The sequence below is a fragment of the Erinaceus europaeus genome, chromosome 18 (assembly GCF_950295315.1).
Source record: "Erinaceus europaeus chromosome 18, mEriEur2.1, whole genome shotgun sequence".
NCBI classification, from domain to species: domain Eukaryota; kingdom Metazoa; phylum Chordata; class Mammalia; order Eulipotyphla; family Erinaceidae; genus Erinaceus; species Erinaceus europaeus.
The window spans coordinates 23118021-23145469 of NC_080179.1; the positions used below are offsets into that span (position 1 = coordinate 23118021).

Consider the following 27449-nt stretch of genomic DNA (forward strand, 5'->3'; position numbering starts at 1 on the left):
TATGTCTTCACCAGCTAAGAACGAGGCTATAATTTCATTGATTTTACCATTTCATTTCTTTCAAAGTGAGCAATAACAACATAATGATTATTGGACACTTCCATTACCACATTGGTCTAGTTCATAAAATTTGACCTTAAACACTGTGAAGGGAATTTAGGATCAAGACATCACTTAATTCGTTTTTAAACGATAGATTCAATACCAGATAAATTAACCATTCTATATAGTTTCTAAGTCTCTATTACAGGATAGTATGAATAAACTGAAATTTACTCGTCTTTAAGAAGAAAAGCAAATACATTAATGGTTTCTTCCATTCTCGATAATCTTTTCCTGCTCTATATAAACAATATTAATACTCAAATTGATTCTGGTTCTCAACTGAATGGCTTCTTGTATATTGTAATTATTAGTAACATTCTTAAAATCTCTTCTAATTACTGCTTTTTTTCTTATTCATGGAACTCGACCTCTGAGAGAAAGACACATAAAAATAGCATTTAATATATTAATTTCCTTTCTTGTATTTAGTTATCATTTTTCACAAGAAACAACTTCTAAGATGGTGTTCACCCATGGATGAAGCCTTAAGATTTACAAGGAAAAGCAAAGACCTAGATTTGCATACAGGTCAATTTTTATTTATTTATTTATTTATTTAAAAAAGGAGACATTAACAAAACCGTAGGATAGGAGGGCTACAACTCCACACAATTCCCATCACCAGATCTCCGTATCCCATCCCCTCCCCTGATAGCTTTCCCATTCTTTATCCCTCTGGGAGTATGGACCCAAGGTCATTGTGGGATGCAGAAGGTTGAAGGTCTGGCTTCTATAATTTCTTCCCCACTGAACATGGGCGTTGACAGGTTGATCCATACCCCCAGCCTGTCTCTCTCTTTCTCTAGTGGGGTGGAGCTCCAGGACACATTGGTGGGGTCGTCTGTCCAGGGAAGTCTGGTCGGCATCATGCTGGCATTGGAACCTGGTTGCTGATAAGAGAGTTAACATACAAAGCCAAACAAATTGTTGAACAATTGTGGACCTAAAGGCTGGAATAGTGCAGATGAAGTGTTGGGGGTACTCACTGCAGACTATTGTGTACTTTTGCTTTCAGATATATATTCTGCCCTAGTTTATGGATACGTGTGAACATAGGCTCTAGCATCTCAGGGGACCTGGTCTATATCTAGGTTTTGGGACTTTGTTAGGAAGTGAACCACCTGGAATAATATTGCATCCGGTGATCACAACCTAATCAACGCAGTGAGTGCCACCTCAGCATACAGGCCAATTTTTAAGGTCTTTCATGATCCACATGTGTGAGGAATCAAAGCAAGTAAAACTTTTTTTTTTTTGACAGAGAAATTGAGATAGGGAAGATGGGGGGGAACAGCTTCAGACCTGCTTCACTGTTTGTGAAGTGACTCCCCTATGGTGGGGAGCCTAGCCAGGTGGGGCTCTAACCATGATCCTTGCACAGGTCCCTGGGTCCTTGCACTTTGTACTATGTGCACTTGACTTTTTTTTTAAAGGAGACATTAACAAAACCATAGGATAAAAGGGGTACAACTTTGCGCAGTTCCCACCACCAGATCTCCGTATCCCATCACCTCCCCTGATAGCTTTCCTGTTCTTTATCCCTCTGGGAGTATGGACCCAGGGTCATTATGGGATTCAGAAGGTTGAAGGTCTGGCTTCTGTATTTGCTTCCCCACTGAACATGGGCATTGGCAGATCGATCCATACTCCCAGCCTGTCTCTCTCTTTCCCTAGTGGGGAAGGGCTCTGGGGAAGCAGAGCTCCAGGACACATTGGTGGGGTTGTCTGTCCAGGGAAGTCTGGTCGGCATCATGCTAGCATCTGGAACCTGGTGACTGAAAAGAGTGTTAACATACAAAGCCAAACAAATTGTTGAATCATGGACCTAAAGGTTGGAATAGTGCAGATGAAGTGTTGGGGGAGGGTCCTCCATTTTGTAGATAGCTAGTAGGCATATTTTAGTTATATTTCAAAGTCCTGTAGCTATACTAGTTTTTTTTTTTAATCAAGTGTGCTATCACCCCACCCCTGAAATTAGAACCTTTTAGATGGAACAATTAAATTGCCACTTGAGCACAGCAAAGACCTGACCTATTCCCACAAAGAGTTTTGAATCTTAGGTGTTTCCTGCCCTTCAGAGATGGATTCTTCCCACTCTCAGGCAAGGGCTGTCGTTGAATACAGGTTGCCTTTGGGGAGGGGACTTCCCAAGAGAAGAAGCACCAATAGCTTTCCAGATGAGAGGACTGTTGTGTCGTCACCTTAGGAGAAGATCTGGGTTACACACCATGGTATCCACTACAGTCCATTTCTTGCAGTGCTTGGATCCACATGAGAATAGTTCTTGCAGGCATTTAACCACAGGGAGGAGAGCTGGAAATACATGTACTATGAAAGGATACAAAGTAAAGTATCCTGGAGAAGGAGGGAGTGGGATGGGAGAGAGGAACATTAAGGTCCTGGGGCATGATTATGGAAAGTTGGGGGCAATGGTGTCTTACAGACACCTATCGATGAGATTAGAGGTTTCATCCTTATGACATCAACTGTAATGTAAATAATTAACCCCCAATAAAACAAAATTAAAGATGCATATTAGAGATAAGACTTTTAAGTCTTGAGCTGCACGGATGCTCTGAGTGTGTGTCTTCTTTGCTACCCACTGCAGATTACCTTTATGGGGGCTCCTTCACATGCTGTCTGCTGGTTTACTAGACAGCAGTCTAAACTCCACTGTCAGAAAACAACAGGATGAAAAATGTCACAGTTCAGCTACTAAATGGTTTCACTCATATGTGGAATATAAAGGACTAAAGCAGTTTAACTTGTAAAAAAATATAGTGAAACTGTCAGACTGTGAGAAATACGGCGATTCTTATTGGAGGAATATAATACATTGATGGTGAAGACAGTGAGTTTTACACATGGGTGTGGAGCTTTAAGCTTGAAATCTTTATAAACTACTATTAAATCACTAATAATGACCCCCCAGATGTGACTATTAAGACTGAAAGAGAGCTCAGCTGTTGGGTTTGTGCCTTTGTACAGTGTGGGGACACTGAGTCACAAAGGCTAAGCTTCATGGATGACAGAGCAGCACTATGGTGTCTCTCTGCTCTTATTCATCTACCTGTGTGTGTGTGTGTGTGTGTGTGTGTGTGTGTGTGTGTGTGTGTGTTTGTGTGTGTGTGTATATTAGAGATTTTTTTTCAAGCTTCCTGGGATCACTGCTGTCATTACACATGCTTGTGGGTACAGCCACCATATTGGTGGCAAAATGTTTTAGCTAAAATCTTTAATGTCATAGTTGCCTAGAATACCCGATATTCTTTGAGATGAGCCAAGAGTTCATTTATTTGCTCTAAGGAAACTACATGGGATTATGACTTAGATATGGTTGTAAAATTTATTAAGATATGAATAATTCTTCTGTGGAAAGGTCTTAGCCTGGGGTTTTTACATCCTTGGTACCCTCTGAATTTACTCACAGTATGTCAAGTACTAGGAGCATTGCAGTGATAAGATGAGTCCCTGCATTCATAGAAATTTTTGCTCCAGGTATGTTAAGGATCACATCCAAAACTAATTTCTAAGTACATACTGTGACTGCTGGTGGTAAGTGATATGAAAAATACTAAGAAAAGAGAGAGGTGGAGGCAGTGAATGTGCATGGGGGGATGGGAGGAGTGTTAATAGGCTTGCCAGGGACATCTGCAGAACCTGGAAGGAAAGAGAAGCATTTCCAGAAAAGAGAATGGCAGATGAATAGTTCTCAGCTCCATAACCTTATTTGAATGCTTAACTTGAGAACAGGCAGCAATAAAGATGGAGCAGGAGATCTGATGGGTTTTGCATTTCCTTGTGGCTTTCACTCTGAAATGGAAAGCCACCAGAGGATTTTCAATACACCAGGAACACGGTCTGATTACATGTTAGAAGATGCATTTAGGGAGTTGGGTGTTAGTGCAGCAGGTTAAGTGCACCTGGCGCAAAGCACAAGGACCCATGTAAGGAAGTCTGGTCGGCATCATGCTAGCATCTGGAACCTGGTGGCTGAAAAGAGAGTTAACATACAAAGCCAAACAAATTATTGAATAATTGTGGGCCTAAAGGCTGGAATAGTGCAGAAGTGTTGGGGGGTTACTCACTCTTGTGTACTTTTGCTTTCAGGTATATATTTTGCCCTAGTTTATGGATATGTGTGAACATATGCTCTATCTCACCTGGTCTATATCTAGGTTATGGGACTTTGTTAGGAAGTGAACTGCCTGGAATGGAATTAGAGAATACTGTGAAAGGAAAGGTCTCACCAGAGTAATGAAGCTGAAGGGTTGTCATTCCACACCTGAAGTCTCTGGACACAGTCTGAAGTGAAGCATGCTGAGGTGGCACTCGTTGCATTGATTAGGTTGGGATCGGCAGATGCAATATTATTTGGTATGAATTTAGAGAAGCATGCAGCAAAGTTTTCCCCACCCTAAGGTTCCAGGACTGGGGGAAATATAGGCTCTGTAGTGGAAATGTGAGGTTCCTGCTGTCTTAGGGTTCAAGAAGACAATGGATAGTTATTGTTATCATCACATTATTTGGTAATTGGGTTAGCTTTAAAAAGTCCCTTTGTTAGGATTTGCTGTATAATACCCAACATCTTGTATATAGCTGTGCCACCGGTTGTTCTCCTTGGTCTAGGCTTTTGAGAGAGTCAACATATCAAAGACTCAGCCTATGCATTAAAAAAGATTCAGTCTGTGCTTTAAAAAGTTTGAGACATACAATCAATTTCCCCCTCTCATATTAATTAAACAGTGATTTATATGACTACAAATTAATAGGAGTGTACATAAACACCATTCCCACCACCAAAAGACTGTGTCCCATCCCAACCACCCACCCCCACCCCCACTGCCAGCCCGGGAAGCCGAATGTCCACCCTCACCCTCACCTCAGGGATTTTACTCTGGTTTATGTCTTAAGCTTTTTCAAGTAACCTTTTTATTACCAGAGTGTGAGGAAGGAAGGGTTCAAGAAAATAAGGAACTCTGTTAAGATAAACCACTGTCCAGAATAGAGGTAAAAGTGTTTTGATATACATCATGCATATTCTAGTGGCCTATGTATTTACTAACTAAATCCTCAAGACAAACATCTCTGGTAGACATTATGAAAATCAGTATATTTAAGCAGAGAAAGGCTGCATGGGGCTATACAGCTCAAAGCAGGAGGCAGGATTTTAATCCAGTCTCTAGCTGAAGAATTTGGACTCCTTCACAGTGTGCTTCTTCTTCTTCTAGCATTTGCCCTTCTTCCATAGCCAGTCAACAGCGTCAGGTTGAGCCTGATGTAAAGTTTCGAGACCTCCTTTGAATCTGGAGAGGTGGCAGTCGTTGACTCTGTGGTTCATAGTCTGTCTGGAGCCGCAGGGGCAGTTCGGGTCATCTCTGGCTCCCCAGCGATGGAACATAGCGGCGCACCGGCCATGGCCTGTTCGATAGTGATTGAGGAGGGCCCGATCATAACGTGCTAGGTCAAAGCCGGGTTGACGCTTGCAGGGGTCTGTGATGAGGTGTTTGTTCTTTACCTCAGCTGACTGCCAACTCTGTTTCCAAGAGTCTGGAACAGAGAAGTTCAGCGTAGGCGTAGGGGACCAGATTGGGTGATGAGACGTCAAGCGTTGGACAGGGTGGGCGAAGATATCCGAGTATATTGGCAGGTCCGGTCGAGCGTAGACGTGGGAAGTGAACTTAGATGATGCCGCATCCCGACGAATATCTGGCGGGGCGATGTTGCTAAGAACTGGCAGCCATGGAACCGGGGTGGAACGGATGGTTCCAGAAATTATCCTCATGGAGGAATATAATTTGGAATCGACCAAGTGGACATGGGGGCTACGGAACCATACTGGGGCACAGTATTCTGCAGTGGAATAGCATAATGCCAGAGATGATGATCGTAGTGTGGAAGCGCTCGCGCCCCATGAGGAGCTGGCCAGTCTTGCAATGATGTTATTCCTCGTGTCCACCTCTGCTGCAGTTTTTATGAGATGTTCGTGAAATGACAGATTGCGATCGAGAGTACCACCAAGATAGACTGGCTGGGCTTCATGCCGGATTCTCGTATCGCCAAGCTGCACATTAAGCTCACGTGAGGCTGAGGCATGGTGTAGATGGAAAACAGATGATACCGTTTTTGCAGTGCTAGGGATTAGTCGACATTTTTTACAGTAATCAGGTATCAGAGACATGTCTTTCGTGAGTGTTTCCTCGAGGATGTCGAACTTTGATGCCTGAGTTGCACAGCAGATGTCATCGGCGTAGATGAACTTCCTTGAAGAAGTTTCTGGGAGGTCATTGATGTAAATATTAAATAGCGTAGGAGCCAGAACAGAGCCCTGGGGGAGGCCACTTGAGACAAGTCTCCATCTGCTAGACTTGTCACCCAGATGCACCCGGAATCTTCTGTTTTGGAGAAGAAAAGATATAGTGTTGGCCACCCATGGAGGCAGGCATCTTGAGATCTTGACTAGGAGACCAGGGTGCCAGACCGTGTCTGTCATAGGCTGCTGTGAGATCAACAAAGACAGCACCCGTCTTTAAATCCTTCTGGAATCCATTCTCAATGTAAGTTGAGAGGGCCAGGGCTTGTTCGCAGGTAGATCTTCCTGGGCGGAAACCAGCTTAGGCTAAAACCATTTCATGAAGATGAGATCCTAGGGATTGAGGGGATAAAAGGATAAATCTCCCTAATTTGACCCCAAGTTGAACTCTTAATGAGTAATCATGTTGCATCAGCTTCAGAGCAATATCCATAAGAAATACTTCTTAACTCCCTTTCTTTTGACTTAGAGCTTAGATAGATTCCCTTTCCATGCGTGCTTCTTTCCTTTCCCATCGGTTGTTGCCTTTCTGCCTCAGTGGAGTGTACAGAACAGGTTATCAGGATGTATCCTAGGATATCCCCACCATTTTAGGTAACCCAAGTTTATAAGTTTGTTTGATCTCAATTTCTTTTTTTTTAATTTTATTAGTGATTTAATAATGATTAACAATTCCATAAGGGGTACGATTCCACACACTTTCCACCACCAGAGTTCCATGTTCCATCCTTTCTGTTGTAAGCTTGCCTCTTCTTTATCCTTCTCTGGGAGTGTGGACCAAAATTCCTTATGGGGTGCAGAAGGTGGAAGTTATGGCTTCTTTAATTGCTTCTCCACTTAACATAGACATTGGCAGGTTGATACATATTCCCAGCCTGTTTCTATCTTTCCCTAATGGGGTAGGGTTGTGGAAAAGTATGGTTCCGGGAGTCCCAGGACACATTGGCAAGGTTATCTGTCAGGGAGGTTAGGATGGCATCATGATAGCACCTGCAACTTGGTGGCTGAAAGGCAGTATGGTATAAAGCAAATTGTTCAATAAACAGGCACCCAAAGGTGGAGGCAGGGCAAATGAAACTTCGTCTATTTTTGGTATGTTCCATATGGCCCATGACTTTAGTAATCTTTTTTTTTTTTTTTTACTTTAGTAATTTTTGCCTGAGCCTGATAGGTAGCATGCAGGTGGACTAAAAGTATTGTCTGGGAAGATGGTGTCAGAGTTGAGAATAGGACCAGAAAACTGGATTAGGGCAGAGAGTAGCTCCCAAATATGAGAAGAGTATATAAATGCCATTAATTGTTAACCCCGTCAATCTGATCTAGTTAGGGAATCCTTGGATTCCCGTATTGATATGATGGGCTTAGACCTCTAATAGATCCCTCTCTCCACCATCACTGGTCACCTCCATCAGGAACATCATCAGGACCGGATTTCCCTCTCTGTAGAGAAGCAATGGTAGGGACTGCCCCACTTTCTGAGGGAGGCCTGGTCAACCTACTCTTCCACTTGAGGAAGATGGGACCTGAAATGAGTGCAGCCTAAAATGTTCCTAGCTGTGACCATGGGCTATGAGCCTAGACTGACAGGGACTCAGAGGCTACACAGGCTCCTTAGCTAAATATGAATAGACATGGGCCCTAGGTCAGACCAATGGGGTTAACAGTTAATGTTATTTATATACTCTTCGCAGAATGCCTTACTAAAGGAACACACCAGGCTTGGTACTCACAGGTGTGCTAGTCCTACGTCGCTTTTGTCTGGACATACCATGAATGAAATAAACTCACTACCACCAGAGCACATGCACTATGAGAGACTGTTGTGAAATACTACGCTGGCATCTGGGAAGAAACATGTATCTTTTGACTACTTGCTCAGAATACAAACACAGACTGTAAATGGTCATGATTTATTTTTTTTTCTAACTGTCAAAAATGTAGAAAATTTAAATAGGACAAGGAGTTTATAGAGAAAATAGCATCTGGAGAATGCCTAGCTCCGTTTGCCAACGAAGTGCTGGCTCCCTCGTCTTGCCTCTGATATATTACCCCTAAGACAATCATCTTTCCTGATCTACTTAGATCTAAGCTCTACCTTTTTCCTGCCACAGTTAATGAAATTACTACTATTTCATAAAGTATGATATTTACCATGTCTTAGGCCAAATGCTATTTAAAAAAAAAAAAAGCAAATAGAAATGTCTCGCTCCAAAAAGCAGTCAAGACTGAAGTGTGATGTAGATATACACACAATAGCAGTAAGTAAAATTTTCACACACACACACACACACACACACACACACACACACACACACACACACACACACACTGATGTAGCCCTAGTGCAAGAGCAAGTTGGTCAGAATCCCCAGAACATCAGTGAGTATTATCTGTGTGTGACCAAGAGCAGGAGAAAAAACAAACAAACAAACAAAAAAACCTGTGACCAAAACCAGAAAGTAAGGAATTGAGTTTTATTTTGGAGAGCTGGAAAGCTGGGAGAGAATTTGAAGGCTGCTGATCTTGCAGGACTCAGAAGATCCATATCACTTTATGGAAACTAGAGTAACTCAAAGCATGTGGTTCAGTTATATCTGTACATACCAGAGAAACTAAAGAGTCAGTCAGTCCCACTTAGCCCTTTCTTCTCAGCTCACGTTCCAGGTAAGGAGCATTTTTATATTTGAAATCCAGGTGCACTGTCAGGAGAAGGGAGAAAACAGTGACACCAATCTTTTTAATGAGCATTTGCTACTGGAAGAGAAATTAGCATCACCCTGGATTTTATGTGATGTCAGTTAAATGAAGGTATTTTATAGCACTTTACAACAAATTAGAATCAACTAAATTGAAAATAAGCCTAGCAGCTGGGATAAGTAATCAGGTAAGTGGCCAGTTTTGCTATTTTTGTTTTGAGCCAGAGACAGAATTTGAATTTCTAATGTTCCTGAGGTGTAGGATTCACAATTGGGGAACATCGTTTCTAGGATGATTGTTTAAGACACTAGCAGCTCAGCCTTACAACTTGCTCAGCTATGTTCCTTGGAAATTGGCCCTAGCACATACACAGGTATACCAGAGAGAGGGTTATGAATTGGTGTACAACAGAGCTCAGCTTCTGGCAGAAAATTTGAGAGCAGACTGGAAATAGATGGCCCAGAACAAAGCAGTAAATCACCCACATTAACTGAGAGACTCTAATGAAAAAGCTGAAATTCAGATGACGACTTTATGGCCACTCATGAAATCAACCCAAATCAGAGGAACTGTGAGAACACTCTTATGTTTTAAGAAAACGGTGGCACTGTTCAGCGGCTACAATTTACATGTAGTCAGACTGCCCTGACATAATAAATACTGGCTTTGCTGGGCAGAATTTTGATACTGAGCCTCCCCTCTCCCCCATGAGCCAGTGTTTCTCGCGTGGGCTACTAGATGATTATAGTATCTGAAATATATTCAGGAAACTGTTGAAGAGGGCAAATGAAGCTTGGTGATATTAACTTGAGGTTGGTGGCTCAAAATATGCCAGATGTGTGAGCAAAAGAAAGAAAAAAAATGAGAAGCAAGAGGAAGCGATGTTACCACAGATGAAATAGCAGGTCACTTTGAATGGAAGTAGTAAGAGGGCAACAAATATAGGTACGAGGATTCTTGTAACTGGTTTATAAAGATAAATAGACCATGTTGTGCCTCTACTCTTCTTTTTCTCCTCTGCAGCTGATGTAGTAAATGAAATAAACTAATATAGAAATCTATGTACTTAGGTTCTTTGCAGTCAATGTTAGAGATAGACAAGATTTGTACAGATTTCTTTCTGCTATTACTTGCAAATCTCATACTTAAAACACTTTTTTCAAAATGAATGTTTGCTATGCAACCTTAAATTTTTTCTTATTATAAAATATGCAGATGACTTTTAGGTACCTCATTACATAAATATAATTTTCCTCACGAAAAATAGAATGACAAACAGAAATTTCTCTAAGTTCTTCAGTGATAAATTCTTCCCTAAACAATAGCCCTACTTTAATTTTTAGTAGTATGTAGTTTAGGTGTGAGTATGGTTTTAGTTCTCTATATTTTATAGGTTTGGGCAGGTTTAAACTTTGGTCTTCGGTCATTACGGTGAGTTACATACACATAAATGCACACACATACACACACACACACACACACACACACAGTTGTGAAATTATACCATTATACCCCTGGAATCTTACAGTTCTGTAAATCAGTGTTAAATCACTATTCAAATAGAGTTAAAAATAAATTTCTATTATCATCACCCTTTGAGAATTCTATTCATAATAGGACCCTAAGTCAGAGAAGTGAACAAGAATAGCTGACTTCTGCCCAAGAATATAAAATATGTCAAAACACCAAAGAAAAATGACATATCTCTGATGAATCCAGCTAATACTGAAAACATATCTTCACAATTGAGTTCCAAACTGACAACTTGTAGTGTTTGACCCTGTTGAGCTGACTTGAGTATTGCTCAAGGTGGCATTTCATGGATTTGATAGATCATTGTGCTCTGAAAGCATTTAAACATATGCCTGAGTCCTAACAGTTATCTGGTGTGGGTGTTTTTTTTTTTTTTCTGCTTTGCTAAAAATGGGTGCAGAGAGCTGAGTAAATTTATAGGGTATATGTTCAAATGTGCTGACCGACCTATTATTCCAGAGAAACAGTTCCTTATAATGCCTTTCTTCTTTGCAAGCTCTCTACTAGCTAATTCATTTTTTTTTTCAACAAAAAATTTTAAGAAGAACCATGTGGTCGAAAGAAAGTAGGAAGGTTAGTCTGGTATCATTTCTTTTAATTAATTAGTTAATTAATTAATTAATTAATTAAAACCAGAGTACTGCTCATCTCTGGTTTATGGTAGTGCAGGAGATTGAACCTGGTACTCTGGAGCATCAGGAATGAGAATCTCTGCATTATGCTATCTACCCCCACCCTGGCCTGGTATCATTTCTGCTTTTCATTAGAAAGTAATTTCTTGGAGACCCAGCAGTGGTGCACCTGGTAGAGTGCAAATGTTACCATGTTGATAGGACTCGAGGTCAAGCCCACTCCCTAACTTCATGGGTGAGCAGTGCAGCAGTGCTGCAGATGTCTCTCTCCTCTCTCTCCCCCCACCTCTTCATCTCAGTTTCTATCTCTATGAAAAAAGAAAAGGGACAAACAGACCACCTAGGCATAGGACAGTAGATTTAGTAGTCACCAAGCCTCACCTATGACCCTGGTGATAATAAAAATAAATTAAGTAAAAACAATAATAAAGTAATTTTTTTTATGAACTGTGAGGTCAGCGTCTAGTGAGTGATGAAAACGTTCTGCAGATAATGGTATTGTTTCGGATAATGGTATTGTAAAATTTATGTGTATATGTGGGAGTATTTATGTGTATATTATTATTATTATATATTATATTATTTATGTGTATATGTGGGAGTCGGGCGGTAGTTAAGCACACGTGGCGCGAAGTGCAAGGACTGGTGTAAGGATCCCGGTTCGAGCCCCCGGCTCCCCACCGGCAGGGAAGTCGCTTCACAGGCGGTGAAGCAGATCTGCAGATGTCTATCTTTCTCTCTCCCTCTCTGTCTTCCTCTCCTCTCTCCATTCCTGTCTGTCCTATCCAACAACAAGGACATCAAGGACAACAATAATAATAATAATAATAACTACAACAACAATAAAAAAAAACCAAGGTCAACAAAAGGGAAAATAAATATTTTTAAAAAGTGTTTATGTGAGTTATTTGATCATATATTATTTTAATATATATTTCTTTTTTCTAATTTATTTATTTATTTATAAAATGGAAACACTGAGGAGACCATAGTATAAGATGGGTACAATTCCCACCACCAGAGCTCCATATCCCATCCCCTCCCCTGATAGCTTTCCTATTCTTTATCCCTCTGGGAGTATGGGCCCAGAGTCATTATGGGATGCAGAAGGTGGAAGGTCTGGCTTCTGTATTTGCTTTCCCGCTGAACATGGGCGTTGACAGGTCAATCCATACTCCTAGCCTGTCTGTTTCTTTCCCTAGTGAGTCGGGGATCTGGGGAAATGGAGCTCCAGGACACATTGGTGGGGTTGTCTGTCCAGAGAAGTCCAGTTGGCATCATGGTAGCATCTGGAACCTGGTGGCTGAAAAGAGAGTTAACATATAAAGCCCAACAAATTGTTGACTAATCATAAACCTAAAGGCTGGAGTAGTGCAGGTGAAGAGTTGGGGGGATTTCCATTTTGTAAATAGCTAGAAGGCATATTTTAGTTATATGCCAAAGGGCCTATTTTATATCGTTTCTTCTCCTATTGAAGATGTTGGTCTTCAATGAATAGTAGATTACAGTGACAGCAGCATGTGCTCTAGAGTAGCACGTAGTTCAAATCCTAAAGAGTTCTAATATTTAATATGTATTTCAGTGTCTGTAGAAGAAGTTATTTTGTAGTCTGTTACATCAGTCAAATTTCCTGAATCACTGATATCAGAAACAGTTATTTGAAATAATCTGGACACTTTTTTTTTTGTATTTTTCAGTGGCTGCTAATCTACAGAAGATTGTAGATGATCCCAAAGCTTTAAAAACACTGACATTTAAGTTGGTAAGTAGAACATTATGAAAAGAAGGTAAATATTTTGCCATACTGTGCCAGCAAGGAAACACAGTATCATAGAAACTTCCTCTGCTTTTGTGTTGGTTACTTTTTTTTAAAATTAAATATCACTTTGTTAAGAAATGTTGATTTACAGGATTACTGTTGTCACAGAGGTACATTCCCCCTCCATCAGACCCTCATCTTGTTCTATCACAAAGAATTATGCCCCCAACCTCCTACTAATGTTTCTCCCTTCCCCCATATAAGTCCTCAAATCTGCTGCAATAGATTAGAGTTCGTTGAGGATTCACCCTGCACTGCTCTTTGCTTTGTTTCTTAGATTCTGTATGCCAGTGACTGCATTCTTTGGGATCCTTTTTTTTTTTTTTTTTTTTTTGCATGCATGCATCATTTCCATTGTCAAAATTTGGAAAAAAGCATATATTTTGTTTTATTTTCTGAGAGCTAGACCATAAGAGAAAGACCAGAGCACTAAATTCTGGCATATGGCAGTATGTCAGACATACAAATCCTGTGCTCTAGCACTGAGATGGAAACATTATAGAATCATGACAAGAAGTTTCCTCTTCTATGAGTATAGCTTTACTTTTACCATCACATCTTTACTTTTTAATTTCTTTTAGTATTTTTATATTTATTTATTTATTCCCTTTTGTTGCCCTTGTTGTTTTATTGTTGTATTTATTATTGTTGTTATTGATGTTGTTGTTGTTGGATAGAACAGAAAGAAATGGAGAGAGAAGGGGAAGACAGAGAGGAGGAAAGACAGACACCTGCAGACCTGACAGACACCTGAAGCAACTCCCCTGCGGGTGGGGAGCCCAGGGCTTGAACTGGAATCCTTACACCAGCCGTTGCACTTTGCGCCACCTGCACTTAACCCGCTGCGCTACCGCCCAACTCCTACTTTTTAATTTTTTTTTAAGATTTTATTTATTAATGAGAAAGGTAGGAGCAGAGAGAGAAAGAACCAGACATATTCTGGTATTTCTGCTGCAGGGGATTGAACTTGGGACCTCATGCATGAGAGTCCAGTGCTTTATCCACTGTGCCACCTCCCAGACCACACACATCTTTCCCTTTCTTTTTCTTGCTTTCTCTTTCTTTTCTTTTTTTTTTTTTTTTTTGCTTCCAAGGTTATTGGGGCCATTTCTTTTTTTCTATTTTATTGGCTAGGACAGAGAGAAATTGAGAAGAGAGGGGGAGAGAAAGTTGGATACCTGCAGACCTGCTTCGTCACTTGTGAAGCAATTCCCCTATAGGTGAGATCTGGGGCCTCAAACTGGGACCCTTGCTGAGGTCCTTGTGCTTCATACTATGTGTGCTTAACCCAGTGTGCCTCCACTTGTCAACCCCCCCTCCCCCAGTCATCACATCTTTACCTAAGAGCAGTCATTTGAGAAATCTTTAAGCCATTTTGCTTCCAATGTACATGGCACCTTGACCATATACATTCTGTTAGTCATTCTGCACTAGGAGAGGTTAAATTTAAGTACCAGGGGGCGGCACACTCAGTTAAGGGTACAGTTAATGTCACAGTGCCTAAGGAGCTGGGTTCAAGTCCCTGGCCCCCACTTGCATGAGGGAAGCTTCATAATTGATGCAGCAGTGCTACAGGTGTCTCTCTCTTCCCCCTCTTTCTATATCTTCCACTTTCATTTCAATTTCTCTCTGTCTATATCCAAAAAAAAAAAGAAAAAAATGAATAAGTAAAATAAAGTTAAAAAAAAATGTAAGAACAGTGAAGTATAGAATACTGAGCTTTCAGGAATCACTATGAAACCAAGGATGGTGGTTTTGGCTGGAAATGGAATGAAGTCCAGTCAGAAGTGACATCTATGTATTTATTTTTTATTTATTGTTTTATTTTATTATTAGTGATTTAATAATTACTAACAGGATTATAAGATAACAAGGGTACAATTCCACATAGTTCCCACCACCAGAAAAAAAGCTGCAAGATATAAAGTGAGCATTTTTTTAAAAAAAATAATTAGAAACCTAAAGGTAAGAATAGAGCAGATCAAACTAAGGGCCTTTGTGTTAGAAGAAGCTAGGAAGTTCATTTTAGACATATTCTAAGGGGCCTCTGACTTTAGTAATTTTTGCCTGAGCCTGATAGCTAACATGCAGGTGGACTAAAAGTATTGTCTAGGAAGATGGTGTCAGAGTTGAGAATAGAACTAGGAAGCTGGATTATAGGGCAGAGAGTAACTCCCAAACATGAGTAAAGTATATAAATACCATGAACTCTTAACCCCATTGATCTGACCTAGGGCCCATGTCTATTCTTATTTGGCAAAGGAGCCTATGTAGCCTCTTGAGTGCCTGTCAACCTAAGTTCACAGTCCATGGTCACAGCTTGGAACATATTAGGCTGCACTCATTTCAGGACCTTGAGTGGCAGAGTAGGTTGACCTAGCCTCCCTTCAGAGAGTGAGGCAGTTTCTACCATTGCTGCTCTGCATTGATGGCAAGGTCCTGTAGACACCCACAACAGGGTTTATGATGATGTTCCTGATGGAGATGACCAGTGATGCTGGAGAGAGGAATCTATTAAAGGTCTATGCCCATCATATCTTTGTGTGAATTCAGGAATTCCCTTACTAGAGCCCCAGATGATCAGAATGAAGTCCAAACAGTCAAAAGAGACATTTATTTGTGTGTGTGTGTGTGTGTGTGTGTGTATGTGTGTGTGTGTGTTTATTTTATTTGTATGTGTGGTGATGAGAATGAACCAAATGCTTCTTTCATAGGTGATACCTCTGAGTTTCTCCTAGCCTATTTTTTTATTCTGTACTTTTTGGGTGGAGGGGTTAGACATTCCTAGTAGTAAACACTAAAGTACCACTTTACCTCCATGTAAACTTCTCCCTCTGCCCCATTCCCATATGTTGTCTGTCCCATGGTGCTCCCATATGATGCCAGGAATGAAACTCAGAGCTTCACACACAGTAAGGTCTTTGCTTTACCCACTGAGTCATCGTCTAGGCCCAAAGTGATTCTTCCTGAAAGTTTTAGTAACCAATCTATTAAATGACTCATTTTTAAAAGTATCAATCTTATAAAGGTAAGGCAAGGAAGAATGCCATAAACAACTTAAGATTTTTTTTTCTTCTTTTTTCTTTTTTTGCCTCCAGGGTTATCACTGGAGTTCAGTGCCACCACTAGGAATCCACTTCTCCTGGAGGCCATGTTTTACTTTTTTTTTTTTTTAATTTTGTATTGGATAGGACAGAGAGAAATAAAAAGGGGGGGAGATACAGAGGGGGAGAGAAAGATAGACTCCAGCAGACCTGCTTCACCACTCATGATGCAGCCCCCCTAGAGGTGGGGAGCAGGAGTTTGAACCAGGATCCTTGCACAGGATCTTATGCTTTGTACTATGTGTGCTTAACCCAGTGCACTACCACCTGGCCCCCACAACTTAAGATCTTGATGATCCACACTTCGCCTTGCACAATGTCTACTGATAATTTTTCTTTTTTCATAAAAAAAAAGTAATGGAAAATGTGTGCAGCCAAACATATTAACTGATTAGTTACACTTTAGCCTGATGATAATTAACTTTCTGGGTCCTGCTTCTCATATAATTTCAAAATGGATAGGCTGTGTGATTAGGAAAAAAAAAAAGACAACAAATTTTCACAGGAAGAATTTTCTGAATAAATTTGTTTTGTTGTGACAATAAAAGTTTTACTCAGACACAGATGGCTAAATTAAGAAACTGAAAAATTCCTCCTCTCTCACTGCTACTGTTTTCTAATTCACCTACATCATTGTTCCATTTATGTGAGAACAGACAGATGTGAAAATGGTACCCTGGACTAACATTTCAAGTCAATATGAACCTTGGTGCAGTTTTTTTTGTTTGTTTGTTTTTTGTTTTGTTTTTAATTTTTTTTATATTTTTATTTTATTTATTTTCTCCCTTTTGTTGCCCTTGTTGTTTTTAATTGTTGTAGTTATTATTGTTGTCGTTGTTGTTGGATAGGACAGAGAGAAATGGAGAGAGGGAGGGGAAGACAGAGAGGAGGAAAGAAAGATAGACACACCTGCAGACCTGCTTCACCACCTGTGAAGCGACTCCCCTGCAGGTGGGGAGCCGGGGTTTGAACTGGGATCCTTATGCCGGTCTTTGTGCTTTGCGCCACCTGCGCTTACCCCGCTGTACTACAGCCCGACTCCCAGTGCAGTTTTTTTAAAACTGTGAGAAAGAAGATATACTACCCCCAGACTTTTTTTTTTTTTTTTTTTACTACAAAAAGGAAACATTGACAAAACCATAGGAAAAGAGGTGTACAACTTCACACAATTCCCACCACCAGACCTCCGTATCCCCTTCCCTCCCCTGATAGCTTTTCTATTCTTTATCCCTCTGGGAGTATGGACCCAGGGTCATTATGGGATGCAGAAGGTAGAAGGTCTGGCTTCTGTAATTGCTTCCCCGCTGAACATGGGCATTGACATACACCTAGCCTGTCTCTCTCTTTCCCTAGTGGGGAAGGGCTCTGGGGAAATGGAGCTCCAGGACACATTAGTGGGGTTGTCTGTCCAGGGAAGTCTGGTCAGTATCATGCTAGCATCTGGAACCTGGTGGCTGAAAAGAGAGTTAACATACAAAGCCAAACAAATTGTTGAACAATCATGGACCTAAAGGCTAGAATAGTGAAGATGAAGTGTTTGGGGGTCCTCCATTTTGTAGACAGCTAGTAGGCATATTTTAGTTATATTTCAAAGGGCCTGTAGCTATACTAGTGGGCCTTTTGTTTGTTTGCTTGCTTGTTTTTTTGCCTGAGCCTGAAATCTGATATGCAGGTAGATCCTAATTATTGTCTGGGGAGATGATGTCATGGCTGGAAAAAGGACCAGAAAGCTGGATCAGGGACGAGAGTAGTTCCCTAGTATGGGAAAGGGGTATAAATATTGTTGACTGTAAATCTCATCGATTTGAAGTGATCTAGGGCCCATAATTAGCTTAAGAGACGTGTGACCTCTGCATCCCTGCAGATCTGAGCTCACATTCTGTGGTCATGAGTAGGAACATTCCAGCACCCCAGTATCGACCCATCTTCCTCAGGTATAGCATTGTCCATCCTCCCTTTGGAGGATGGAACATTTTCTGCCATTGTTGATCCAAGTTGAGGGCCCCCAGACTATTTTCCTAGCTTTGGATATGTAAACTGAACGATGAGAAATTAAAGCTTTCCTTTTTTTCTTTTAAATATTTATTTATTCCCTTTTGTTGCCCTTGTTTTATTAATGTTGTTGTTATTGGTGTCATCATTGTTGGAGAGAACAGAGAGAAAAGGAGAAAGGAGGGGAAGACAGAGGGGGAGAGAAAGATAGACACCTGCAGACTTGCTTCACCGCCTGTGAAGCAATGCCCCTGCAGGTGGGGACCCAGGGGCTCGAACCAAGATCCTTATGCAGGTCCTTGCGCTTCACGCCACGTGCACTTAACCCGCTGCAGCACTGCCCAACTCCCAAATTAAAGCTTTCATTCTGGCTTATTCCCATTCTCTTTAAATTTGTTTATTTATAAAGCAAGCATAGCAGTCATAGCCCTTTCTTTATACTGAAGGATTTGTAAAAACATGTAATTTGTGACCTTAGAGAAACAGCAAGAATAATGTGGGACTCTCCTATTCTAATCAGTTTATCAGTCCCCTGGATTTTCTCACTCTCCTATTCTAATCAGTTTATCAGTCCCCTGGATTTTCTCACTTCATGCTATCCTCTGCTTCATCCCTTTTTCTCGATCTACTACTAATCTTCTAAAACTCATTTTCCTGCCTACAGTCAGCCATATTCCAGCTCTGTTTTCCACACTGACACTATAACAGGTCTAATTCTTTAATTCCAGAATGCTCTCTAGTATCTTCTTCTATAACTTAGGCCTCTGAAACCTACCCTTAGGATCATACAGTGCAGAATATGCAAATTTAGGTCTGGCCTAACAGTTCAGCTTATATTCTTCCCAACCGTACATTCATTCCTAGAGGCAGGTTCTTGCAACATTAAGATATTACAGTTTTTTGTTTCTTTGTGGGCTCACCATTTTCAGTGGCTGAGTGCATTCACATTGTTTGAGATCCAATCTCTTTTGTACCTTGAGGTCCAGCTTGAGTCTTGGCCTGTCTGGCACAAGAGAATCACATTTTCCCTTCCTCATCATAACTTGAGAATAGTAACGTAGTATTCCCAGAGATGGAGACTGATGACTTTTCCCAAAAAGAGAGTTAAAGATGTTAAATAAAGCCAAACCCAGGAGTGGCCTTATATTTCCATCACTTAGTGCTCTGTTCATTCCAGTTAAAACCCAAGAGGACACCTTTGTTGTCAGTTACAAGCCAATTTATGATCCAATTAACAGAACAAATTTGGACTGCTTCTTGACCTAATCTTCTGTGGGATACTAACATCTAGGTAAAAACCACAGGGATTCAGATACATTTGCCTTTATTCATCAGCTTGGTTACTTTATTAAAAGGTAAAAAAAAAAGAAAAAATCAAAGTGCATTTCAGAAGCATTTTTTCTCATAAGCAATGTTGTTTGTCATTTCAGTCTGCTACTGCCTTGTATTCTAAAGGAGACTGACTGACAGGGATCCAAAACTTGTCTGAGGAGCCATAGTATCTTTCTATATTGCCCCATGGTGCCTGCCCCCCACACCAGCTGTGCAGTGGTTTAGCTAAGAGGTAATGGGGACAGTTCACATCATTAATGACTGAGTCTTAAACCAAATATCTCAGTTTAGTTGCTCCTAGTGCAACCTGCACTTTTTAAAAAATTTATTTATTTATTCCCTTTTGTTGCCCTTGTAGTTATTATTGTTGTAGTTATTATTGTTGTCGTCATTGTTGGATAGGACAGAGAGAAATGGAGAGAGGAGGGGAAGATAGAGAGGGGGAGAGAAAGATAGACACCTGCAGACCTGCTTCACCGCTTGTGAAGCGACTCCCTTGCAGGTAGGGAGCCGGGGCTCCAATCAGGTTCCTTATGCTGGTCCTTGTGCTTTGAGCCACTTGCGCTTAACCTGCTGTGCTACCTCCCGACTCCCAACCTGCACTTTTTAAATTTTGAAAGCACCTCTAATTGATGCTAGTGTTTGCTCAAAGCTGAGAAGCATTCCATATGTAGGTGGCTCATTCTCCATTTGGCTCAGATTTGAAAAGGTGTATATTCTTGTGTACCAGTATGTGTGCTTCTATAAGAGAAGCTATGGTAGGGTGGGAGGCAAAGATATGAATTATGAAAAGAAATGCAGTTACCTTCTTCTCTACTCAGAATCCTTTTGTTATATTTGACAGTCAAGGTGAAAATAAGTGAAGTATGATTTCTATTGTTGGCATGGCTGTGGGTAGTAAGATCAGAATCCTTTAAAAATAAAAAAAAGCTTTCTTTTTCTTTTTTTTTTCCCTTTTTGTTGCCCTTCTTGTTTATCATTGTTGTTGTTGGATAGGACAGAGAGAAATGGAGAGAGGAGGGGAAGACAGAGAAGAAGAGAGAAAGACACCTGCAGACCTGCTTCACCTTCTGTGAAGCTACTCCCTGCAGGTGGGGAGCCTGGGGGCTTGAACCAGAATCCTGATGCCAGTCTTTGCACCACATGCACTTAACCCGCTGTGCCACCACCCGGCTCCCCAAAAAAACTTTCAATAGTGGTTCATCCATAGAGAGCACATGGCACCTCAAATGTTATGTACATACCTTGGTTTTAATTTATCAGTTTGTTGTAAGCTCTGAGACCATCTTTATTTAAAAGCTTTTTTTTTTTTCAAATTTGCTTCCTGACAGTTTTGTAAACATAAATCTTGTTGCTTCCAATGTGGAATTGGTGGAGTTGCATCGTGAATATATGAAATGAGAACATATGAAATAAGATATTTAATGTGGTGGTCAGTGAGGTGCTTAGCAGTAGAATGTCAAACATATATGCAGAAGGTCTTGAATCACTCCCCACCACTGCATATGTCAAGGATTTTCTCTCTCCCAGTAAATATTTAAATAATGCTTACTTTGTCTTTGAAAATAAAATACCAAATTATAAGTACTTATAATCTGTCTCCAACCAGCACACATTTACATGAGCATTAGTATATACTTTTTAGCTACTGAAGTTTAATCAACTACATAGCAAATTAATATTTCATAAGTACTTTTAGCAATTGGTGATTAAAGGGTCTTATTTTTAGAGGCTTTCAGCCTAGAAAGAGAGGTTGCATGGCTTAAGATAGTGTTTCCCAAAGAACAGATAAGACTGAGATAAGATAGAAACTAGCAAACGGGGAGTTGGGCGGTAGCGCAGCGGGTTAAGCACACATGGTGCAAAGCGCAAGGACCAGAGTAAGGATACAGGTTCAAGCCCCCAACTCCCCACCTGTAGGGGAGTTGCTTCACAGGTGTCTATCTTTCTCTTCCCCTCTCTTGTCTTCCCCTCCTCTCTCCATTTCTCTCTGTCCTATCCAACAATGACAACGACAATAATAACTACAACAAAACAACAAGGACAACAAAAAGGGAACGAATAAATAAATATAAAAAAATTTTTAAAAAGAAACTAGCAAACGGTATTCACTTTTCTCCTCCTACTGAAGGGGGAGAAAAGCGAGAATTTACCTGCAGGTAACATAGTTCAAGAGAGTCCATGTAATAGGTTAGTGTCTTCTGTTCCATTCTAAAGCAGTGCTTCTCCAAGTGTGGCCTCCAGCCTGAAAATGTCAGCTTCACTTGGAAAACACGATAAATATGTAAAGTTCAATGCCTCATATCAGCCTTAAGGAAACAGAATCCAAGGAGATAGGGCGTAGGGATCTATTTTTAACAAGCTGTCTAGGTGATTCTAATGTATGCTTAAAGTAGAGAACCAAAGGAAACTTGAGTTTTATACTTTAGAAAAGCTCTAGTTCAGAAAAACAGTTTTCAAACTCTGTTGAACCTTAGGAATCCCTCAGGGAGTTAAAAAAAAAAATCCAAGGAATCTGCAGTAGCGCAGTGGGTTAAGCGCACCTGGTGTGAAGCTGCAAGGACCGGTTTAAGGATTATGGTTCCAGCCCCTGGCTCCCCACCTATGCAACAACAAAGATAGCAACAACAATAATAACCACAACAATGATAAAAACAAGGGCAACAAAGGGGGAAAAAATGGCCTCCAGGATCAGTGGATTTGTGGTGCAGGCACCAAGCCCCAGCAATAACCCTAGAGGCAAAAAAAAAAAAATCAGATTACCCAATTGAGTGAGAGCACACAGGTGTTCTACTGCTAGCTAAATTACCAATAATGAATTTGTTTACCTTTGAAACCAACATACAAAAGCATGAGTCTTGGATTTCTGAAGTTCCTTAATGCACTTAGGGAATCCTGGATGTCAAAATTCTTCACAATATAATGAGATCTTGCTTGTCTTTTCCTTTGTGTTGAAATGGTGTATTAAAAATGCTATGTTAAAATGCTAAAGCAAGGCGTGTGTTTCAGTGGCCAAGGAAAAGTCTCAGCTGGTAGAGCATAGGGAGTGCCTGCCTGAAGACACATGACTCCTTCAGTCCCACGTGTGTCATCTAGTGCTCTGGCTTCTCTCTCATGTGAAGAAAGAAGGAAAAAAAATATATATATATATGAAATAAATAGCACATCTCTATTTATTTATGTATTTATTTATTTCCTTTTTGTTGCCCTTGTTTTTTTTTATTTTTGTTGTAGATATTGTCATTGTTAGATAGGACAGGGAGAAATGGAGAGAGGAGGGAAGACAGAGAGGGGGAGAGAAAGATAGACACCTGCAGACCTGCTTCACCACTTGTGAAACAATTCCCCTGCAGGTGGGGAGCCCGGGTTCGAACCGCGGTCCTTAAGCTGGTCCTTGCGCTTTGCTCCACCTGAGCTTAACCCACTGAGCTACAGCCCAACTCCCCCCACATGTATTTAATTTTTATTATTATTTATTTATTTTCCCTTTTTGTTGCCCTTTTTTTATTATTGTAGTTATTATTGTTGTTATTGATGTCATCGTTGTTAGATAGGACAGAGAAAAATGGAGAGAGGAGTGGAAGACAGAGGGGGAGAGAAAGACACTTGCAGACCTGCTTCACCACCTGTGAAGCGACTCCCCTGCAGGTAGGAAGTTGGGGGCTCGAACCTGGGTCCTTTTCCCGATCTTTGTTTTTCGTGCCACATGAGCCTAACCTACTGCGTCACCACCCTACTCCCGCACATCACTTTTTAAAGGAGTTTTTAAACTGTTCTTAATATCTCTGGCAATGTAAACTATGCAAATTGTATGACTGAATATGTCTGTCAAGAAAGACACACCATTTGGCATAAATTGTTAAAGTGTAAAGTTTTGGGAGTCGGGCTGTAGCGCAGTGGGTTAAGCGCAGGTGGTGCGAAGTGCAAGGACCAGCATAAGGATCCTGGTTCGAGCCCCCGGCTCCCCACCTGCAGAGGAGTCGCTTCACAGGCAGTGAAGCAGGTCTGCAGGTGTCTCTCTTCCTCTCTATCTCCCCCTTCTCTCTCAATTTCTCACTGTCTCTATCCAATAACAAATAAAGTTAAAAAAATAAAGTGTAAAGTTTCTTAAAATTAGGGATACTGATTCTCCCATATAAACATAACTATTTACCTTGAATGTTACCTTAAAATAATTACTTCAGAATGTTCAAGTCATATATTAAAATTTTTTTTATTATCTTTATTTATTGGATAGAGATAGCCAGAAGTCAAGAGGGTGATGGAGAGGGAGAGAGACAGAGAGACACCTGCAGCACTGCTTCACCACTTGCAAAGCTTTCCTCCAGGGACCAGGGACTTGAACCTGTGTCCTTGCGCACTGTACTACATGCGCTCAACCAGGTGCGCCACCACCCCGCCCCCAAGTCATATATTTTAATTAGATATTGATTTTAAATGCAAATGTTGGCGTTGACAAAGGGTTGAGTTTGTGTACTGTTGCTTTAGAGCAGCACTAAGCAAGTTCATTGTTAGGACTGGACAAAGTTTTCTTATTTGTTTTTTTTACCATATAGAAAAATAGTTTTAGAAGGAATTAGGTTAAAACAGTAATACTAAATAAAACAGAGGAGGACCTAGTGGGGCTTTAATTGTTATGTGGAAAGCTGGGAAATATTACACATGTACAAACTATTGTAATTTACTGTCAACTGTTAACCATTAATCCCCCAATAAAGAAATTTTTAAAAAAGAAGAAGAGAAGGTGTTGTGGAGTCCTTTGGTGATTAATTTCTCATTCCCAACCATTCTTCCCACTATGGTACTTGCATATGTGATGGAAGAGATGAGAAAATAATAATAATAATATCCCCATTTGACAATCAGTGGCACAAATCCAGTTCCTTCTGAAGTAAACAAAGATAATAAAGTGTTTATTGCCATATAATTGGGCCAGTTTTAAGTGGGGGGGAGGAAGTCCTAAATTGTTAGAAATGAAGTTTGTTATGGAGAGAGAAAGAGAGAGAGAGGGAGTAAAAGTAAAATTTTGCTATGATACCTTTCATAGCAAAATTATCTGGTATTTAAATAAAAGTTTTATGTCATGAGCAATTCCTCTCCTCCTGGTCTTCCTCCCTCTCCTCCTCTTCTTTCTCCTTTTTCTTTTATCTCTCTCCCCCCTCTCAAGTTCTCTTGTCTATCCAAAAAATAGATAAAATATTTTTTAGAAAAATTTAACCTAGATTGAGTGTTAGATTTATTCTGGGTTTGTGTGTGTGTGTGTGTGTGTGTGTGTGTGTGTGTGTGTGTGTGTGATGCACTTTTTGAAATTGTCATGGAATTCGAATAGAAAAAAAAATTCTAATCAATTTATTTGGTTGTTGAGGATCTGTGCAACTTCTTGGTGATCATATGGTCTACTGACAGTGCCAAAGCTGCCAATCAGAGGCGTGATAGACTTATTTAATAAGAAGTACCTCCCTCTACCTCCACCCCAACCGCAGGCTTTCTCTACTTGATGGAGTAACCCTAAAGAATTTAGCCCTCAATTGTCATTCAAGAGAGTGACCTTAGGACAAATGCCCCATACAGCCTGTATCTCTACTTAGATCTGACATTAAATAAAAGTTAAGGGTGATGTATCCAGAGCCCTAGCCCACTAGGGAAAGACAGAAACAGGCTGGGGGTATGGATTGACCTGCCAGAAGCCAGAACTCCCACCTTAATGCAACCCCCAAAATTTTTTTGGTCCATACTCCCAGCAAGAAAAATGACCAAACGGCTCTGAACTCCCAACTCCATTAGGACCGAGAAAGAGGAAAGGAAAAAAGGAAAGACATTTGGAAGTAGTAATAGGTGTAGGTGTGACTTGGAAAGGGAGAGAAGATGGACCATGCAAACAAATGGGGGCAAATCTATATAAATAAAGACAGACAGCTGTAGAAATAATAGTCAACCCATTATCTGCTGCCTTGGGAGAACCATTGTAGCTTCCAGTGGAGGGAGGGGGGATACAAAATTCTAGTGTTGGGAATGGTGTCAAATTATACTGTTATCATAGAATTTTGTAAATCACTATACCTTTACTGATAAGATTTAAAAAAATAAAAGTTTAATTAAGCTGAAACCCATACTGAAAGGTTTCTTTTTTCCTTTTTCAGGCTTCTGGCTGTGATGGGTCAGAGATTCCTGATGAAGTGAAGCTGATTGGGTTTGCCCAGTTGAGTGTCAGCTGATGTATGTCATTTTGAGTTCACGATGGTGTGTCATGTCCCTCTCACAACACTCCTCCTGTCAACTTCCCCCACCTTCCTCCCACCCCCACACTCCCAGTTCCCAGCAAAATCAGAAAGAAGATTGTGAAGAGGTCAGCTTTGACAAAATGGGGTGGGGGTGTTTGTTTGTTTGTTTTTTTGTTTTTAACTTCCAGCACTGCGAGTTCTGCTTTATTCTCTAGCAATCCACAGTATGAGAACAAGCAAATGCCACAGCTGCACGACTGTTGCTAACTTTTCCAAAAGCTATTTAATATTCTTAGCAATCAATTCGAATATCCCTTAAGTGAAAAGAATCTGAAATACACTCAGGTGGTCCTATTCATTGGCAAAAGGATTTTTTTTTCTTTATCAGAAGCCTATTCTTTCTTTGTTCTTTCTGTTATAATACTTTAATTGTACATCTGACAATACTGCCTCTTTTGTGTTTTACTTAGAACTTAATATACTTGTAAAATTAAGATTTATTAGCCAAACTTGAATTCTAGTTTTAAAACTGACTGTGAATTTTATTTTTCATATATTTATGCATTACACACCTTAGCTATAAGAAAAAAGAGGTTTTGATTACATGCTTCTTGCAGTTAAATCTCCTGTTATTTAAAAAGTTTCAGGTCTGTCTTTGGAGTATTTATAACTTCTGATTTTGGATGACTAAATTAGGAACTAGGATTTTTTTTTTTTTTTTTTGGTTTGTTTGCCTAAAAAAAAAAAAAATTAAATCCACAATCTGTCTCTTGGGAGAGGGAGGTGCCTTGCTAACTTTCATATTAAGAATGTGCCTGAGGCTGCCTTACTCTGGAAGTCTCAGATCTAAAATTTCCTCTGCATAAAGTGGCATATAGAAGTAAGTTTGGCTTAATTGGAACATTTAAGATGCTATATAAGTGTTGCCATTCTATTAGACTGCTAATTATATACCCATCTCTGATTTGACTTCTGTTTAAGTGATAAGACTTGTTCCAAAGTGATAAATTTGACAATACTAGGATCTGAATTTTACTTGAAATTCTGAAGAATACCCAGATGGAGTGAAAAAAAAAATTTAAAGGGTTTTGTGCAATGACTAAAAGGTAAAAAAAAAACGCTGTTAAAATTTGAGAATAAGTACTTTTCAACCCAAGTAACCTTCTGCTTGACTGTATATAATGGAATAGTAAACCTTAGGATTCTCAAATTGGAGTCTAAACTTTCAGGGAGGTACACTCCCAGGATGGTACCATTTGCTCTTTCCTAGCTAATCCTAGATATGGCAGCTCTTTAATGTACTTTAAAAAAGCAAATATATATTACTAAGGAAAAAAAAGTTATTTATAATTGCCTTGTCATAATTATTAAGGTGTTCTAGAGCCATTTGCATACAATTTAATGTAATTTCATTCCATTCTATTGTTTACACAACGATTATTCAAAGATGACTGCAAAGGTAAAAGGAAAATAAAAGTGTATTGCACAAAGAGATTGTGTCACCTTGCTTCCTTCCTCCTTTAGATCGCATTTTCATCAAATGCCCTGTATGAACTAACTCAATGAAAAGTGCCTACAGGGAAAATATGAAATACATTTAACCACAGAGAATCAGATTTGAGAAATAATTTGAGGAGTCAGTGGCGGTGGGGTTGGTTGAGAACACATTACAATGCATAAAGGACCCAGTTTTGTTGTTGT

General features: G+C 40.2%; 1 protein-coding gene across 1 annotated transcript in view; it reads left to right on the top strand.

Moving 5' to 3' along the window:
- STK39 (serine/threonine kinase 39) overlaps window positions 1-27240 on the top strand; it is a 355446-nt gene extending 328206 nt beyond the window's left edge. The window contains exons 17-18 of the mRNA XM_060177764.1: window positions 12978-13042; window positions 25668-27240. Coding sequence (XP_060033747.1) covers window positions 12978-13042; window positions 25668-25742 — 140 coding nt within the window. The 3' untranslated portion in view covers window positions 25743-27240. The remainder of the gene's footprint in view (window positions 1-12977; window positions 13043-25667) is intronic.
- Window positions 27241-27449: the final 209 nt, after the last annotated feature.